This window comes from Camelina sativa, chromosome 18, assembly GCF_030686135.1.
Source record: "Camelina sativa cultivar CO46 ecotype springtype chromosome 18, ASM3068613v1".
Taxonomy (NCBI): Eukaryota; Viridiplantae; Streptophyta; class Magnoliopsida; order Brassicales; family Brassicaceae; genus Camelina; species Camelina sativa.
Genome location: NC_141897.1, coordinates 18,754,995 through 18,775,756, shown reverse-complemented (window position 1 = coordinate 18,775,756; position 20,762 = coordinate 18,754,995). Strand labels below are relative to the sequence as shown.

Sequence of the window (20,762 nt, the reverse complement as noted above, 5' to 3'; positions counted from 1 at the left end):
TTCTTATTACTTTTTTTTTGGTAATCTTACTTGTTTGCTAACCAATTAATTGGTCAAGAACCTAAAAATTTATATAATGAGAGCTTGTAAATTTTGTCTAAATGATATAAATAAAAGATACGCGTTTATTTATATGAACGTTGGGCGACTACGTACGTTAGCTGGCATAATTCATGTATACAAAATTCTCAATAATAAATATGGTTTAGTGTAAACTACCACCACGTAGGTAATGGAACTCCACGAACCTCTCTAATGCACTTATTCTCTAAAAATCTCTCTATATATCAAACATCAATCTCTGATCATATTCAAACCATCCGAAACCAATTACTTTTGAAAAACACCAACAGAGCAAAATATATAACCTCATTTTTTTATATAAAAAATGGCGGGTTTTGCTACGAAACAGTCTCTGTTGTTGTTGTCTATTCTGCTCTTGATCGGCCTATCAGCCGGAAGTTTTTACGACAATTTCGTTGTCACGTGGGGAAATGGTCGTGCCAATATATTTGAGAGCGGACAGCTCTTGACTTGCACTCTCGACAAGATCTCCGGTTCAGGTTTTCAATCAAAGAAGGAGTATTTATTCGGAAAGATCGATATGAAGATGAAACTTGTCGCCGGAAACTCAGCCGGAACCGTCACTGCTTACTACGTATGTAAAAACTTCATCTATCTTCATTACATTAAATTTTTTGCGGCATTGATCATTTGCATGAATCTGATATTAAGAATGTTTTCACAGCTTTCGTCTAAAGGCGAGAAATGGGATGAGATCGATTTCGAGTTCTTGGGTAATGTTACCGGACAGCCTTACGTTCTTCATACAAATGTGTTCACCGGAGGCAAAGGTAACCGTGAAATGCAGTTCTATCTCTGGTTCGATCCCACTGCAGATTTCCACACCTACACTGTCCTTTGGAACCCTCTCAACATCATGTAAGCAATATCAACCGCTTCAACTCAATGCTCTAATTCTTATATTAACATATCTTAGTTTCTTGATTAGTTGGTTCCATCAATATCACTGTTCTTGAATTTATGTTTTGTTTTTTCTTTGGAATCTCAAAAGCTTTCTAGTGGATGGTATCCCAATTCGAGTGTTCAAGAACAATGAGGCTAATGGCGTAGCCTACCCTAAGAGCCAGCCGATGAAGATATATTCGAGTCTTTGGGAAGCTGATGATTGGGCCACACAAGGAGGACTAGTCAAGACCGATTGGACCAACGCTCCATTCAGCGCTCACTACAGAAGTTTCAACGATATGGACTGCTGTAGCCGGACCTCGTTGTTGAGCTGGGTGACGTGTAACGCGAATAGCAACTCGTGGATGTGGACTACTCTTAACTCAAATCAGTACGGACAGATGAAGTGGGTGCAAGATGATTATATGATCTATAACTATTGTACTGATTACAAGAGGTTCCCTCAAGGTCTGCCTACGGAGTGCAACCTTGACTGATCATGTTACCGAGAAAATTCAAGCTTATATGTACCTTTTTTTACCTCGTAGTTCTTGATTTGATTCAGTTATTCTTTTAATTTTGTAAGATTTATTTCCCATATTAGGGGTAATCGATTACTTGTTTTGTAATATTTATAATTTGGTTACGCTTGCTTCATATCTAAACAGTTGTAATAAAATGTGACTTGAACCAATTTAAACCAACATGAGAACAGAGGAAAGAAACAGAGATTTTTGGTCATATCAAGGAACAAAAAAAAACAGAGTTCTCTGTTCCGGAAACAGTGTTGCTAGAGTCAATAAAATGATTTATTTATTGGTTTCTCAGAAAAAGGTGTGGCCAGTTGTGTTTGGATTCCCTTACCAAAAAGAAAAAAAAAGTTGTGTTTGGAATCAACCGGGTGTCTAATCGAACCGGATACATTATATGAAATTTTTTTTCTTCTAATACTTTTTAGTTTTCTACTAATTAGAAAATGTCATAAAAAAATAAAGTTCAATGTATCATGTTAAGATTTAGAGCCGTAATGTTTTTCTAAAATATTGTACAACAGTTCAAATAATTTGAGACAGACGTGCCCAAACTAACTTGCAAATCTTAACTCATTCATGAGACCCGATCTCTGCGTCATGTATGGATCCAAACACTGAGACCAAAGTAACCGCTGACGAAAGCTCTCTGGAGGAAAGCCTTGAAGAAGGTGACAGATACCATTAAGATGTGTATGGATGGATTCAAAATAATGAACGCACGGAGACAGAAAAGGTAGAGATAAATATGAATGGATGTTGTTGACAAAAAAAAAATGTGAATGGATGCCTGGGAATGGGCGAAGTTCAGAAGAACAAGGAAAGGTATCTCTGAGTCTGAGATATGTTTAGACCTAAATTTCAAGCTGAAGAAATGTATGAATGCTAACTCTGAGCTAAATCTGGTTTCAACCAACATATAAGAAATCATAGACAATTTAGATATATGGCCGTTAATGTTTGATTTTAGTCCATAAATTAACTTTTGACTTTTGAGTGTTTTGACTATAATTGACTGAGATTTATCCACCAGTCCACCTGATGAAATGAATATTCTGTTTTTTTTTTGATGGAAGAGTTTCGAAGAATATTAATTCACGTAGTTGCCTTAATTATTATCCGCGTGATAATTCTTACATGTATGGCTGACATGTTTGCTCATAGATTTCAAAAACATGTCGGTCCATTTTACCAAAAACAAAAAAAATTTAAGCTTTTATCGTTTTGTTCTGTTTTGTTTTGAGTACTATGCAATTAACTAAACTTCAAAACCAATTTTTGTTGTTAGAAAAATTGTCACATGAAACGAACTTATGAATGTGAGCCAAATGCATGACCAAAAAAAAAAATTGCTTAAAGGGTTTAAAGAAAAAAAAATTAAAAACATTAGCTACATTTTACAATTTAAATTATTGAGATAGATAAATAAGCTGGCATAATTCATTTATAAATAATAGTAACATCGCTTGTGTAAGACTACCCACGTCTATAATGGGACTCCACGAACCCTCTAATGCATTCACCTTTAGAAATTTATCTCTCTATATAAACAAACACGCTTCTCCGACAAACCATCATAAAACAATCAAGCAACCACAACCGAGCAAAAATAAAACACACTAAAAATGGTGGCTTTTGCGACCAAACAGTCTTTGTTGTTGTTGTCGTCTCTTCTCGTCTTGATCGGTGTAACCACCGGAAGTTTCTACGACAATTTCGATATCACTTGGGGAAATGGTCGTGCCAATATATTTGAGAGTGGACAGCTCTTGACTTGCACTCTCGACAAGGTATCAGGTTCAGGTTTTCAATCAAAGAAGGAGTACTTGTTCGGAAAGATCGACATGAAGATGAAACTTGTCGCAGGAAACTCAGCCGGAACCGTCACTGCTTACTACGTATGTGAAAACCTCATTTGTCTTCGTTTCTTTTAAACTTTGTGGCATTGTTTTGTTTGATTTTTAAACTAATATATTTGGAATGTTTTTCACAGCTTTCTTCAAAAGGCGATACGTGGGATGAGATTGATTTCGAGTTCTTGGGTAACGTTACCGGACAACCTTACGTTCTTCATACAAATGTGTTCACAGGAGGCAAAGGTAACCGTGAAATGCAGTTCTATCTCTGGTTCGATCCCACTGCGGATTTCCACACTTACACCGTCCTCTGGAACCCTCTCAACATCATGTAAGCAATATCAACCACTTCAACTCAATGTTCCAAATCTTATTAGGCGTTAAATGGACGTTGAGAACTGTCTCGTTGATGATTAACAGAAGTCTTTAGAATTATCAATTATATTTAGACATCAACCGTTTTGAGGTTATTAGTTCCATATTTATAACCGTTTTGAGTTGCCAATATCACTGTTCTGAATTCATTTTTTTTGTTTTTCTTGGGACTCAAAAGCTTTCTAGTGGATGGAATCCCAATCCGAGTGTTCAAGAACAACGAGGCTAATGGTGTGGCTTACCCGAAGAGTCAGCCGATGAAGATATACTCGAGTCTATGGGAAGCTGATGATTGGGCCACACAAGGAGGACGAGTCAAGACCGATTGGACCAACGCTCCATTCAGCGCTCACTACAGAAGCTTCAACGATGTGGACTGTTGTAGCCGGACCTCGTTGTTGAGTTGGGTAACATGTAATGCGAATAGCAACTCGTGGATGTGGACTACCCTTAACACAAACCAGCTCGAACAGATGAAGTGGGTGCAAGATGATTATATGATCTATAACTATTGTACTGATTACAAAAGGTTCCCTCAAGGTCTGCCTACGGAGTGCAACCTTGACTGATCATGTTACCAAGAAAATTCAAGCACTTGATTCGGTTTCTTTCTTTCTTTCATTTTTTAATCTCTTGATTTGTTGGTTTGATTCTGTTGTTTCTTTTGAGTTTCTACGATTTATTTCCCTCTGTGGGTAATTGAATAATTTGTCTTGTCATTGTCACAATTTGACTTTCTTTGTTAATTTCTTATAGAACTAAGAACTTTGAATCAAGAACATGAATAACTCTCTTTTATTACTTTAGGAAAAATAACTCAAAAACTTAAAGTTCTCAAATTTCTTAGGTTTTACAACTCTCTTATTAAATATAAAACTCTCATCACCAATTTCCTAATCTAGAATAGGAAAAATAACTTATTTAGATTACTCCTAAAACACAAATATGTATATTTAGCTTATCCTCCTAAATATACTTTTCTTGGGCCTTAAGCTATTTCTAGCTTAATCCAACATTCTCCTCCTTAAGCTTGAAATCACTCTTCTTCAAGTCTTGAACTCCAATGAACTCTCTCATCTCCTTGAACTTTATTCTCCCAAGTGTCTTAGTTAATATATCCGCCTTTTGGTCTGTTCCAGGAACATGCTCCACTTCTATTAGACCATTCTCAACACATTCTCTTATGAAATGGTATCTCCTATGTATATGCTTGGTTTTACCATGAAACACCGGATTTCTTGTAAGCTCTATCGCCGATTTATTATCCAGTAGAATTGTAATTTTCTCACTAGCAGAACCAATCACTTCGCTAAGCAAGTCTTGAAGCCAAATTGCATGCTTCGCCGCTTCAGTACCAGCCATATACTCAGCCTCGCATGACGACATAGCAACCGTAGATTGCTTCTGTGTACACCAAGTAATCGGACTAGCACCTAGATAAAAAATGTGACATGTTGTACTTCTACCATCATCTTCATCTGAGTTGTGGCTGCTATCACTATATTCGATCAAGCTGTTTTTCCCTTCACGATTATACATAAGACCAAGAGAAGTGGTGCCTCTTAAATATCTGATAACCTGTTTCAAGGCTGCTCCATGGGATTCTTTTGGCTCATGCATATATCTACTTAACACCCCAACATAATAAGAGAGATCAAATCGAGTGTGGAGTAAGTATCGAAGACAACCAATGCTTCGTCTATACTCCTTCTCGTCAATATTTCGCTCCTGTTGTGCTTTAGACAGCTTCAAGCCAGCGTCCATGGGTATGTGAACAGAGTTACATTGTTCCATTCCAGCTTCAACTAAGATCTTATTCGCATATCTCTCTTGGCTCAAGGTGATGCCATTTGCGTGTTGCAGAACTTCAATCCCAAGGTAGTAGGTCAGTTTTCCTAAATCGCCCATCTCAAATCTTGACGCCATATCCCTTTTAAAGTCAAGTATCATGTTTAGGTTAGAACCACTTACAAGCAGATCATCCACATACACTGCCACGACGATAAGATCCTCCTCCTCTTGCTTCCGATATAGTGAGGGTTCCTTGAAGCACTCAGTGAAGTTCAACTCTTTAAGAATTTGATTAAGATTATTATTCCACGCTCTTGGTGCTTGACGTAACCCGTAGAGTGCCTTGTTGAGCCTATACACCTTATCTTCATAACCCTGGACCTCAAAACCTTCAGGTTGATTCACATAGACTACCTCTTTTAGTTCTCCATTAAGGAAAGCTGTTTTCACATCGAGATGATGCACTTCCCAGCCGTTTGAAGCCGCTAATGCAAGAATAAAACGGATTGTTTCAATGCGTGCAACTGGGCCAAATACTTCATCGTAGTATATGTCGTGTTTCTGCACATATCCCTTTGCCACAAGTCTTGCCTTAAACTTGTTTATGCTACCATCAGAGTTACGTTTGATTATAAATACCCACTTTAGTCCGATAGGTTTAACTCCAACTGGACGCTCCATCAAAACCCAAGTATTATTCTTTGTTATGGATCCTATTTCTTCTTCACAAGCCTCAATCCAATGTTTTTCTCCTTTTGCCTCACTGAAATCCCCACAAGTAATTCAGAAAAGTCATGTGTTTTAAAATACTCCTTGTCATATCCATTAACGTCATGTTTCGTCGCTCAACTATACCATTTTGTTGAGGAGAGTATGGTGTCGTCAGATGTCTCTTGATACCGTTATTATCACAAAAAATCTGAAATTCCTGTGAAACAAACTCACCACCCCGATCGGTTCGAAAATTTTAATGGAAGTCACTGTTTCTTGCTCGACCATCGATTTAAAAATCTTGAACTTGTCGAGTGCTTCACTTTTTTCTTTCAAGAGGATCGACCACATGTAGCGGGAACAATCGTCAATGAGTACAAAGATGTAATTTTTCCGTCCCGCTGTAGCAGGAGTGATTGGTCCGCAAAGGTCTCCATGTATGAGCTCAAGCGTGTGTGTAGCTCGATATGATGTTGCTTGAGGAAAAACTTTTCTTATTTGTTTTCCAAGCAAGCATGAAGCACACATCTCCTTTTCAATCTCAATACTCGGCATCCCTGTGACCAATTCTTTCTTTACCATTGTCTTCATGCTCTTTAGCCCGATGTTTTCTAATCTTGCGTGCCACTTAGCTGAATCACTCACTGTCTGATGTTGTAAACACCATTTTGTATGCTCTGTTTCCATAGTCACCTTGTATAAACGATTTCGAGACCTATTTGCCTTTACCAAAAGCTTACCATCACGGTCATGTAGAGTTAGGAAGTCTCCTTTTATTCTGACATCGCAACCACCCTCTGTGTCTTGTCCAAGACTAATTATGTTGCTCCTCAAGTCCGGTATAAAGTATACATCGGCTAGCACCTTCCTTTCTCCATTCTTAGTTACAAAAAGAATATATCCCTTTCCTTTTATGTCAATGCGTGAGTCATCTCCAAATCGGACATTTCCCGTGACCGTCTCGTCAATCCTTGAGAAGTATGACCGATTTCCACTCATATGGTTGCTAGCACCATTGTCTAAATACCACACATTATCACCATCTGTTTTTGTTTCAAATTCATTAGGTTTCACATTCCTTTCATTGAGGTACACCACCTCGTGCATCATCAATGCATCAGCTTCTTGTGTCTTATTCTGTTCATTCTCGAGTGTCTCTTGAAGCTTGAGAAGTCTATCTGGGCAATCCGACGCATAATGTCATGTCTTATCACATCTGCAGCAGACTACTTTAGATGTATCTCGCTCTTGTTGGTAGCCGTTGTTTGGAGGATAACCGTATCGTCCGCGTCCTCTTCCTCGTCCATAGAATCTTCCACCTTGACCTCTTCCTCTTCCAGCAATATAAGGAGCCTGATATGATTGTGATTCTGCAGTAGCGTACATGAGCTTTCCTTGATCGTCTTGATTATCCTCTTCTTCAGAGATTATTTCTTCATAAGTTTTCAACCTTCCCACAATATCTTCAAAGGTCATTTTGTTCAAATCAAGAACTTGTTCAAGAGAAGCCACGATGTGTATGTATCTTTTCCTTGGTAGACTTTTAAGAAATTTCTTCACAATCTTCGGTTCTTCTATAGTTTCTCCCAAAGCTGCCGGTTTTGTAGACAATTCAGAGAGTCTACCAGCAAAATCATCAATCTTGTCAGACTCTTTCATCTTCAACCTGTCGAATTCAGCCATCAAAGTCTGCAATCTAGCTCCCATATGTCTTGTTTTTATGGCATCCCAAACAGCTTTTGAGGTTTCAAGGTTTCCAACTTGTAGGATCAATGCTTCAGGTATAGATTGGAACAACAAGGTTTTCGCCATATTATTCTTCTCTTCGTCGCTTGTTCCAGGTTCAATCGACTCCCATACTTTGTGGACCTTAAGCGTCAAATTCATACGCATGGACCAGACCGTGTAGTTGGTTAAGGTAAGCATCAGACACTTGATGGACGAGGAACCAGTTTCCTGCGGTGTGTTTGGTGCGGTTGAGGTTGTTGCCGGAATTAACTCACTCATGTTTTCACTTCACAAGATAACGCCTCTCGCCTTCTTCATAATCATTTTTAAACTCGCTTACATAAAATCTAGAGCTTCTGACGTCTGATTGATCATAAAACAGAACAGAATCATTGTTGTAAGATTAGTTGAACTGATGTTCTAATTAAGCTCTATTGCCTTTACAATACAAGTTGAAAACACATAATGACATTTTTTTTTAAAGACTTTGATTGATACGACACCGTTTGGACCCACCTGTTAGATCATTACGTCTAAAACTCTTAGTCGGTATTTATAGAAGAAGAACAATAAAACAGAGATCGTTTAAAATAAGATAATAACAAAGAGGTTCCGTTGGAAAACTTGTTGGTCTATTGTATGTAAATGATGGACAAGATTGGTAACTAATAAAGTTTAGAAGTTTGCATTTGTGTTTTGGCGATAACACTCATCTCTAACACATCTCTTCAATCATATATGTCCACAAAAGTTATCAAGATTCCATGTACCGATTTCGACGTGGAAGAGATGATTAGTATTTTAACAATAAACTGGTCTAAACGACTAAACCTATTTCGGACTTAAAAATATTATTGATTTAAGTTTTAAAAATATAGAAAATTGTAATTATAAAAGATAAAGTATATGTAATCTATTTCAGTTATTTTTTTTAATATGCATAAAAAAAAATTTAAACTTGGATTAATTGAAAACATAGAAAACAGTATATACCATTAGCTTTTTTGTTATCTTTGTGAACTTTTTCTTGTGTTCAAATAATCAAATTTAAATTACTTTTAGGGGTTATGAATAAGGGAGACATAATCTCGAGGAAGTGATCATCGTGACTTGCTCAATTCGTACACTGAATTATTGGATCTTAAAAGTCATATTTTCAATTTTCGTTCATCCTCGCATCTCATACACGCCACGCCACTAGTTACCTTCGCTATTTCATTTTCTATAAATTGATTTAGTTATTTACTCACATTAAATACTGGTTTACGAAATCAAAAATAAATTAGGTATCCATATATATACATAGTTACATACTAAGGCAAATAATTATTAGTTTATTACCTTGCAATGTTTTTTTCTGAAGTACAGTAGAACCTCTATAAATTAATACTCGGTAAATTAATAACCTCTATAAAATAATAATTTTTTTTTGGTTTCAAGTTGAGACTAGTGTAATTTTGGACATTATTCGATAAAATAATAAATTAATAATTTTTTTAAAAATCCCATGTAAAAATATGGTCCCATCAATATCATAAATTAATAATCAAATAAACTAGTATATATATATATATATCTAAGAATATTTAGTGAAATATGAATATATTGTTGTTTGTTTGTTCTTGAATTTGTATTCTTGTTGGAGAACATCTTTAATCTTTCTGACTGCATCAAAAACTTCTGGTGTTATCTTCTCAAATCGCATCCAAAAATTGTAGAGAGTTCTTGACGCGATAATTGCTTCCTTTATGTGTAATTGGTTCTAAAGGTATCGTCATATCTTCTTCAACTTCATCATCACCTTAAAAATAGTAGCAGTAATTTCTTCTAAACTCTAAATTTCTGATAAAAATCATCTTCATAAATTAATATTTTATTAATTTATCGATAAATTAATAATTATTAATTTATCGATAAACTAAAACCTCTATAAATTAATAAAATTTCATGATCCCGAACTTATTAATTTATAGAGGTTCTACTGTAGTTTCTTACCTCTTCCGGATAAAAACAATTTTTTTCAATTTCAATATGGCACTGTAAACTATGCATGGTGTTGCCGGCTGTCATATGCTTAAAAAATGAGAAGCAAATGCATGAGCAATAATAAAGTACCAAGTACAAGTAAATGACTTTACAAATTTAGATTGCCTCATTAGGAGGCTGAAAACTTTTACAATTCAACAAATAACGACCTTTTTTCGTGAATAAGTCCTCTCCTAATTAATTTACTTTTGGAACGGGTACAATAATTCATGGTGAGGTGTTCTGAATCGATCCCCAGATAAATAATGAAGACAATTGTAACAAAGTTATGAATACAGAATAAGCAAAGATATATATAAACAAAGGTTGTTCAAAAATTCTTGGAATACCGAAATTTAATGAAATCTGGGGAATCATTTTGTTTTAAGATACATGAACTTGGTCTATATGTATATCGACGAACCGTTTGTTTGGACGAACCCTTTAGTAATTTTGTTTTTAATAATTTTTTTAACCATTTTCAGCATGAAGAACAAAAAAAAAGATCAATCAACATGATAAAAAATCCGAAAATGGTGAAAATACTCATCTAGTAAATTTATATAGAGAGAAGATCAAAATATAAATGAAATCCTCATCGGGTATCCATACCATTATAGGATATATATACTAGTAGCTAGTATTTGAAGAAAATAAAATCTTTGACCAAAATAACGTAATGAGCTCAAGAGGAATATACAAATGTTAGTGGGATATACGGATATATACGTACATACAGTATATGTATTTATTGGTCATATGTGGATAAATGTTATAGTATTACTTAACTAAGTATAGTCTCGCAGCACATGTCTCCTTGTCGGGGCACATTGATATATTGATCAATAATGTATTGTATACAAGCGACATTCATTCATTTTATAATGTATCGTATGCTTATACTATGCATAATTAAAATAACCAGTTTATATATATAGAGAAATACATATCCTTCATTTTTTTACTTATTTTAATAAATTCCAAAAATATGTAGGTACGATATGATCCTCCAAAATCAGACTTTGATTTGAATTTAGGACTATAGTTACACCGTGAACTTTAAGATAAGAGGAAATTAATAATATGTATTAGACTCATCGAAAAACAATTAACATAAAGTTTGACAATTGATATAATAATATGACTAACAAAATATTATTTTTATTTTAAAGCCTTAACGACAAGTCAAGGTGACTCATCTCCTGCTCCTGATCAAGACCATTCTCCGGCACACGGCGGGCGGAGAAATCCCTCGAGCTGCCGCTTTCAACGAATCCTTCGTAGCCACGGCCATAGAGCTCAAACCGGCCGGAGAATGGGTAAGGCTGATCGGAATCAACAGTGGTTGAGGATCTAAAGAGTTCTCGACTCTTCTTGGCTAAGGTTCTCTCAAGCTTATGAGCGTTTTGATGACCACCAAGAGCTTGAGAGCTATAAAACTTTCTCTGACAATAGTTACAAGAGAATACCCTAGGCTGCTCCAAACATGATGATGAGTTCGTGGAAGAAGAAGAAGAAGAAGACATAGAAGAAGGCTCGAGAACAAGTTCTAGGTTTAGTTGGTGATTCTTGTAACTTGGTAGACTTAGATGTAGAGATGTATTTGGCTGAAAGTCCATACCTTTTTGTTTAGAGAGCGAGAGAGAGATTTAGAGAGAGAGAGAGAGAGAATAGAAGTTAGAGAGATGAGAGATGTTTGTAAGGGTTTGGGCTTGAGGGGCATTATATTTAAGGTGTAAAGGTGCGTAGGTTTGCTCAAAACTCATGCTGGGTGCAACTTCGACTGTAAAGTATGGAGAAAGAGAGAGAATAGAGAGATGAGACATGGAAGCTGAAAGAATCAGTGGGAATCCAAGTGTTGTCGCCTCCATTAATGGCACAGTTTGAACCCTTTGTCGGTCCATCTAATATTATTTTCCTCCGAGATTTATATATTGCTCGATACTTTATTTTATTATATCTAATGGTATCGTTTTAGAGTATTCAACACCTTAAGAATGATGTCCCATGTGGTAGTTGTTAAGACCGGCAACATAAGATATCAGTTTTAATTTGAGCATTGTAGTTAATATATGCCTTTTTTCTAATTGGAACCAAGTTATACCTTAGACTTCGCTTAAGTTACTTTGATTGTATAGTGTTTTCGAGATGTGCTATTCTTTTTTGAATTTTCCTCTCATACCAAAATTTTCTAAGCATAACCAAGACATAGAAATGTCTTACAATTTAAATTCATACCAAAAAAATAATATGAGATAATTAAGACCATCACAGAAAAAAAAAAAAAAAAGGCGTTTATCTATGACTTTTTGTGAGCAATCGTTTAAGATTATGTCATGTTACGACTTATCAATTATACATGTAATAAAATAGTTTTATCTTCAGTTGATTATAGTAAAGTAAAATTCAAACAAACTAATTATATTGTACCTTTTTCGACATCATTATTATATTGTACTTTATAAGTTTTAAATAAAACTAGGATATATAACTTTGTGGTTTGTGGCTAGTGTCAATTGTTGTGTTATCATCCGAATTTAAACTTGCATAATGCATATTAATAAAAAAAAAATTATGATACATGGTTGAAAAAACTCTCAATATATGTCTAAAGTTTTCAAATAGTTATGTAGCTCATAAATATATACACTACTTGGATTTATTTATTCTCTAAACTATGAGCACTAGTACTTAAGTTATTAATGATAAACAAAATCATAAAATTTATCCCAAAATTCAATCAAGGGTAGAGAGGGCATAATTGTCTAACACAAAAATTGTAGAAGAGTTTCAATCAAAACAGCTGTTAGGTTAAAATTAATAATTTATGAAAAATGAAAGACTTAAGATCAAAGCTCTCCTATCAAGTTTCCAGTAATGGCAATGAACACTTAACGAGATAGAGCTTTTTGACTCAGCTTAAACATGTAAGATGATGTTAACCCCCAATTAATTGAAATCATCGCCCACCGTAAGATCCACCTCTCCATCCAAGGGTTCACGAGGAGTTCGTACCAGATAAGATGTGGACTGCGCCACAGTGAACCCACTTTGGATATATCACGTTTTGCCTTTCGTGAGTTTATAATCGTAGAAGTCATTTCAGTTTGAATTGATTCATATATAAATTCATTTAATTTTAATTACTTTCGATCAATGAAGACACATCGATGTCATATGTACATATGTTTCATTAAGACTTTTGTCGTTTAAAGATTGAGAGAGGTTACGTTTTTGTACTAATCTCTCAAGCTTGTTTCGCTTTCTTTAATTAATAATTTATTTTGTGTCCGTTCGATTTTAACTTTTATGGTACTTTGCTAACCAGCCAAGTGAAAATTTATTTATCAATTACTTGTTTTTAAACATACGCATTACGTTATTTTTTTTTGGACAAAACGCATTACGTTTAATGTTATAATTAGTTTTAAGTATCAAATGCATGCGACTCATACAAAATGATAAACTCGGAGAGTTTTGATAATATATTTCGTAAATAAGAGACACAAAATGAGTTATAGACCAAACAAAAAGAGATATAAAAAGTAATTAAATTAAATTTTAGTTTGGTTAAACTGAATTTATATATGTGTTCGAGAAAATAAACAAATCGAATCAAAATAGATTTTAGAGTTTTTTTTTACAAATTATTGATCTATTTCTAATAAATCTGAAGATTAACGGAAACAAAACCGTCTTATACTTTACGTACAAAATTCAGTTTAATTTTACTCACTTTTTTCTCAATTTATTTTTGGTCAGTTTTGTATTTTACTGTTAAATTCAAAGCTAATTAAATTCAGCTGAAGACTTTATTAGAAAACCTTAATACGGTTTAAAATATTGTTAGAAATCCAAATTTTTAATCATTTTACGAATTTTTAAAAATATTTTATTTGGTGGAATTTACCCCTTTTCTTTTGTTTAAAGTTTATACTATTTTAAAGTAGGTTTCGTTGGTATTAAAAAACCATTCTTCCGAATGTCGCAACAATTTGCTGTTATAGTGTCTCTTGGTTTTTTAACCCTAAGCCAACTCTTCTATTAATATTAATATGATATTGTCCGCTCTGGACTTAGATGTCAAAGGCGCACATATTTCTTATTGGGCTCCTTCCAAAAAGGCTTCATACTAATTGGAGTTGGTTTTGGATTATATATTAGAAACTTATTTTCTAATCTTCAGGATATTGTTTGTATCCCAACAATATCTTTTCACAAATTCCTATTTATTGTGGTACAAAATAGTCCATGTACTTAGTTTGTTTGTACCAATCAACTAATGACAAATTATATTATGAATTAAAACTTGAAATGTGAAAAGAAAAAAAAAATAATCTGTGGCCATGTTAATTGTTTGTGAAATGAAAGAAATCCAAGCTATATATATACCTTAAACCCGGCTCAGTTAAGAATTTGTTTAAGTCAGAATCAAGATAAAACTTGTGGGACACAAAAGACTAGCTAGGGATTCTTATTCGCAGAGGTGCTATCGCATCTCAGCTTTCACAGTACTTGATCATGTTCAATTAGTTCTAGTCACACATTGTTCCCACTCTTTTTTGTTTTTATAAAATAACTTGGTTCACACAAGTTTCGATTATCTAGTAGATCCTATCTGTTTTAAAATTAGCTCTTTGCTCTCATTCATCTTATTGTAAATGCAAATGATACCTTTTTCGATGAAGTGAATCGAAAAATAAAACAAAAAAAGTCTTGAAATACACGGCGACGGGCGATATGTACGTACATTATACATATGTAATATATATATATATATATATTATATTTTTGCTGTTATAAAACCTGAATGCAATTATATGATTTGATTATGAGGAGACGTGAAAGATGAGGCGACCAAAAGAAATTTTAAAAAGAAGGTTGGACTATGTTGCTGTCCACCTCAAATCTATTTGTCCTACGATGGGACGACATTAACACTTCATGTGACGATTAGTCTACAAATATATAGTTTTATACTTTTATTAATTATGTATACACTTTTTACAAATATATCTAATATCTCTATGTTATTATATTGCTAAGGAAGTAACTGGACAAACGTACGTACGTAGTAGACTGTAGACGTATAAATAATAGGATAGATGTGTCCATTACGACATTTTTGTTTGGACAACAATGTTTTATAGAGATTAGTCTCTCACCCTTCCTTAAAAAAAAAAAAAATAACAATGTCCACACATACATATTTATCCCAAAAAAAACGTTTATATAAATATCATATGTACCTTCATATCTATATATATAATTTTGAAGTATATTTTGGGTTTTACTCTTTTATTTATACTTATTTAAAAACTTAATTATAAAGTTAATCCCTAAATATTTCCAAAACTAACATTACTCCAGATTTTGTTTCCTAAATATTTTACATTCAATTCCAACTAAAAAAAATTACAGCAATCAATATGGAAATAGAAACTATGATATATTTAAATACACCTTCTATTGGGTTTTGAAGATATTCTATCTTTGAATCATTTGCAAACAAAGAAAACAACAATTTGATTCCCAATTTGTTTTCCAAAGCCGATGAGCTATGATTCTTAACGTAAGAAGAACTTCGATTCACATTTATTTAAATATATATAATTAATATATATAAACTTAATAAAATTTTAAAGCATTATGAATATAAAAAAAAAAAAAAAAAAATTAAAATATTATATAAGATGGTTATATAGTAGATGGATTATAAAGAGGACATATTGAAATTAATAAAATATCAGTAAATTGGTGCTAACAAGGGTTAAATCCTCATTTTATTATTTTCCACTACTAATATTAGAATATTTGACATATAAAATCAAGTTGATTTAACTAAGATTGTATAAAATAATTAAATCATTAGGAAAAATATGACTTAATCACAGCGTATATATTAGTTATTATGAATTTAGATCACTTATTTTTTGTTATAATAACTAAAAAATCAAAATATAATCTCTAACATTAAACAAAACAAACTAAATATAATAAACAAATGGTCATGAAATGTATTGCAGGTTAAAAAATTAATATAAAAATTTAGCCGCAAAAACGGCTGAAAATTTTAGTTATTCTTCTATTCACAAAACATCCAATATTTAACAAACAAATACAACATAATATATATAATAATAATAAAAAAATAAACATCAAATATAAATAAAAAAAGGTATATACATGCGGTTTACCGCGGGTTAAAATCTAGTTTTCTACATTAACTTTGACACCTTTTTGTAAATTAAGTTTTGTTAAGAATGAATATTCAGGTAGACGAGCCACATCTTTGATAATTTTTTTTTTCGTGATATTCTTGAAAAATAATTATTTCTTGGTTAACAAAAACATAGTTGTATTTCTTAGTTGCCATCAAGTGTTGTTGTTAACTTAAATTCCCATGTAAATTAAACACTGTCAAAAATCAAAATAGACAAATGCCTCGTTATCTAAAAAATTATAAAGCTCTTACATTTATAGCAGGTCGCGATACAATAGGTTGGAACGATGTAGTATACTGTTTGTTAAATAAATTTGTGTTTTAATTAAATAATTCTAACAACGTAGCAACTCAGGATGGCACATGGGAAATGAATGGGACTGAATTATATATAAAGCGATGGGAAAATAATTATTAATAAGTAGTATAAGTTTTGCTGATTATTTATATAAAAAAAAACAAATTCATCAAATTGATTGGCTTCTGTAAATTCGGCGTACGACGTCAACCAATAGGAAAAATCGTCGACATTACGCTCCCATTATGTCCACTTACATATATATAGAAAAAAAGGTGTATGAGAGGATTAGATGAGATCTGATCAAATATAAAACTAATAAATTCGTAATATACTTTTAAAATTTTTAAAATAATAAAAGGGAATGATTAGAACAAGATTAGACCATGATTGTGGGATTATAATCTAAACAGTCGGCTAGGTTTGCGCTGAGCATTTTGTCTCTTTATTACAGACACAACACAACAAGATTTGTTTCACATGATTTGTTATGTTCATGTTAATTTTCTTGATTAGTTCTATACAGATTCGAAACTAAGATTTAGGGGAAAAAAAGAGAGTAAACTAATTCGATATAATATACATATAATGATCAGTCAAAGCATATAGTCTTTGTACTTTGTAAATTGTAACAAATATTTGGTCTGTGATTTTTATATTTATGATTACTAGTAGTATGTATATATATATCCATTGAAAGAACTTAGACGGAATGGTTTCGAACATGTTTTTCTTTGTCCACTTCTAATTAGAATATCTTAGTTTAATCTCAAATCCAACATTTGTTACCTCATATTCAATTCATACACATGGTTTGTGTTTGTTAATGTATCTCCTATAGTAATATATGTTAGGATGACTTGAAATAGTAAATTAAATCTATAGTAGAAATGAATAACAAATTTTAAATTAACACTTTTGTTCATTTTAGCGATATAGTTTTAATATTTTCAGAATGTGAATAGAATATATACATGGTGATCGAGTGATCTGAATTACACTACAGTTGTGCTGTGAAAATTTTATTGAACATTCTACCAAATAAAAGTATAAGATGCATGCATATATCTAGGGGAAAAACTAGTCTACAGTATCTACGTTCTTAAGATGATATAAATTATAGGACAATGAAAAGTATAATGTTTGCCAATACCTCTTAAAATGGTCTATTACATGCATGTTGAAGCATGTTTAGGTTTTGATTGGTAATCATCACTTTAAGACAATTACAATTTTTTGGTATGCTGTCAAAAAAAAAAACCGAAAAAAAAGTTTTGGTAGTTAAAACGAAAGTAGTTAAAGAAGGGAGACAAAAATAATCTGTGATTATATATGCCAATTTAACATTTCCTGTATCGATAATGGTAGGTCCATTATGACCCAGTCTCAACCAAGAAATTTAATCGAGATAGTCGAAGAAATTTGCAATGGACCAACCTAAAGCAACACTCAAGAAAAACAAACTGTATCGTATGGTGCAAGTCACTGTACAAGCTTCAATCGTTATAAACTTTACTTTTAGTGGCCATGAATCTATAAAAAACAAAATTCATGTGAATGTCTTCAAAGGAGAGGAGGATACTATGCATAATGCAATCTCAATTCATCATTTTACTGTGTGTTCTTATCCGAAACTCCACACGTCACTTTCTTTTAGCGTCTTGTCCCATATATATCGAAAGCTTGTATTTCTATCCACGAAGAGTTAAACGCATCCTTAAACAATCGAAAATAGCGACAGATTAGTGATATGAAATGTTTGGCTCTGAATCAATGCTATATATCATATGATTCATATCATAATGCTTTCGGACCTTTTGGCTACGTTTCCTAACGTCTCCATTCCGCAATAATTTGAACTGCAATTAGGTTTTAGAAAATCATTCATTTGTATTAGCTATAGCCATTAGCCACTCCATGTAATGTATATAGTAATACAGATTTAGAAATTTACTTAATCTACATTGGTTGGAAAGTAAAGTATCAGAGAAACCAAGTGACCAAGAAATTCATAGCACGTTAAATACACAAATAGGAATGGTATACTTTTCCTGTATATGATAAAATTATTAATTAGTTTGACTAAATAATTTTTGTGTTTTGGTGCAACAAGTTTAACTGAACAAAACAATTATTAGCTGGAGTTATCAATGAAATTAAGAGGCTATAAAAGAAGATGACAAAAAAAAAAGGAGAATAAAATCAAAATGGATATGAATTGTTGTAATTATGCATTTTAATTAAAATTGCTGTACCAAAAGAAAAAGAAGTTTCGGATTTAAAAAAAAAAAGGTGGCAGACAAAAGAGTGAAGCAAAGTTGACAATTGGAAGTTGCAAGCGTGAACATAAAACTGATGTCTTGTCATTTATTCCACGCTTAACTGTTTTTTTTTTAATTATTAATTTTGTTACGGTATGTTATAAACTTAGAATCTTAATCTGTTTAATTTTGGATCAGTCGTTAACAATAATAATATACTGTATGTGATGATTCCGTAATTTGTAGATAATAATATATACTATATGGAGTATATAAATGCGTATCAGACAAACCAAAACAGTTATCTCTAGTTGACTGTTATTTGCTTCTAAATTTTTTTCAAGGTGTGTAAAAATTTAGATTATCCATAAACTTTACATATTAAAGCATTTTAGCTGAGAAGATAAATTAAGAATAGAAGACATTTCGATTTTGTAAGACTTCGGATTTCTTGTGGCGACTTTTAAGAACAGGCTTTCTTAATGGGGATGGGCTTTAAAGTAACGGCTCACCATCTCTTTGTCTTCACTTAAAATTTGAGTTTCTGTTTTATTCTTTGTTTGATCAATATTCATTCTTATCAAACTAATATAATTTTGTTCAAAAAAAAAAAAAATCAAACTAATATAATTAGTATATACGATTAGTTACAATAAATTTTAAACTAAAATTAATGAAATTACACAATAAACTTACAGTATATGAACAACAAACATTTTTGAAGATATAATGAAGCTTACAAATTTTATTGCTTTTTCCATATATAACTTTCGTTCTTAACAAGTTAGAAACGGTTTATCAATATTGATTATATTTGATAAATCCAAGTTAATTTGTTAATAAATAACACATAAGAGATCAACAGGTTGACCAAAAAAAATTAAAAGAAACAGTCGTTGTTATCATTCGTGTCTTACAAGATATCCGATAAAACTAACAACGCGATTAAGAAAACATATAAGCAAGTCTTCGCCCGCAACGTTGACTGACCCATTCTTTTCTTAGTTCTTATTTCCCCTTTCAGCCTTTCTGTATAAGTTATTTTCAATTTAATTAAATAACATGTGTTCAAATATAAAATTCACATGTAAATAAATTTTAGAGGCGTCTAATTTCTGAAGGTTGAAACTGTAAAGAAACACACAATTTAATTGGTTTGGTCATTTGGTGTCATTCTCAAATCTAGCTCGAGTTCGATTTCCCATGCAGGGACCCTTAAAACATAAGTATATATGATTTGTAAATTAATGTAACTGGTAACCACTAGAACATACTTATAATATACTCGAATATACGATCTTGTGCATCTACTTGCACACCACTTCTCTTTTAGAAAATTCAGAGAAAAAAATATAAAACGAAATTTTAAAAACTCACTCGCTATACCATATTGATACGCCTCAATATTGGTACGTAAACTTCCAATCACTTTCCTATTCCTATGTATATCTATACATTATAATAATACCGGCGTAAAAAAGAATTCTCTCTGACCCGAATATCGAGACGCTTTATCTGATCCTCTCCTCTGGCGCCGATAAAGTCTCTGCTTGTCGGCGTTGGGGATTTAAATCCTCTGTCTGCTATTGCTATACTTCGATCTATTTTTCTTTTTCGTTTTGGCTGTCTACTCAATCTTTCCAAACTTATTTCCCTGTACCTTTAACCGACGGTAGAAACCCTTGGATGTGCTCTGAGAAGCTCGCCGGAATTCGCAGCCGGCTATTCCCATCACTGCCTCTGTTTCCCCTGTCCCATATGAACCCTAAGGAGCTTTCCTTTACCAGCGGAACCTCATCTAGCGAACCTGGGAGTGACTTTTGCGGTACACCCAAATCTCATGAAACTGGTAAGCTCCCGACCGCATCTGAAGGACCCCACCACCGGATCTCGACGCCGGCGTTGCAAAACGTTTCATCTAAGCCCCAAGCGAATCTCTCCAGATCTTTCAAGAAGTTCTTGAGTTGTCTCCAACCGGGGAAAATCCAGCGTATA

The 20,762-nt window shown here is 33.0% G+C and overlaps 3 protein-coding genes and 1 pseudogene across 4 annotated transcripts; 2 read left to right on the top strand and 2 right to left on the bottom strand.

The window, feature by feature from the left end:
• The first annotated feature begins 303 nt into the window (after positions 1-303).
• LOC104761838 (putative xyloglucan endotransglucosylase/hydrolase protein 13) lies at positions 304-1,626 on the top strand. The gene is made up of 3 exons (XM_010484974.2): positions 304-658; positions 749-942; positions 1,076-1,626. The coding sequence occupies exons 1-3, from the start codon at positions 389-391 to the stop codon at positions 1,464-1,466; spliced, it is 855 nt and encodes a 284-aa protein (XP_010483276.1). The 5' UTR covers positions 304-388; the 3' UTR covers positions 1,467-1,626.
• A 1,351-nt stretch (positions 1,627-2,977) lies between these two features.
• LOC104763546 (putative xyloglucan endotransglucosylase/hydrolase protein 13) lies at positions 2,978-4,476 on the top strand. The gene is made up of 3 exons (XM_087497555.1): positions 2,978-3,397; positions 3,493-3,686; positions 3,909-4,476. Exons 1-3 carry the CDS (start codon positions 3,125-3,127, stop codon positions 4,297-4,299), a joined length of 858 nt encoding a protein of 285 aa, XP_087353681.1. The 5' UTR covers positions 2,978-3,124; the 3' UTR covers positions 4,300-4,476.
• A 253-nt stretch (positions 4,477-4,729) lies between these two features.
• Positions 4,730-8,239, bottom strand: LOC147923061 (uncharacterized). The gene is made up of 3 exons (XM_087497893.1): positions 7,510-8,239; positions 6,540-7,410; positions 4,730-6,284 (listed from the first exon to the last, which is right to left on the bottom strand). The coding sequence occupies exons 1-3, from the start codon at positions 8,237-8,239 to the stop codon at positions 4,730-4,732; spliced, it is 3,156 nt and encodes a 1,051-aa protein (XP_087354019.1).
• A 2,748-nt stretch (positions 8,240-10,987) lies between these two features.
• LOC104761837 (zinc finger protein 2 pseudogene) lies at positions 10,988-12,008 on the bottom strand (annotated as a pseudogene). The gene has a single exon (XR_015589500.1). The product of XR_015589500.1 is annotated as a zinc finger protein 2 pseudogene (transcript).
• Positions 12,009-20,762: the final 8,754 nt, after the last annotated feature.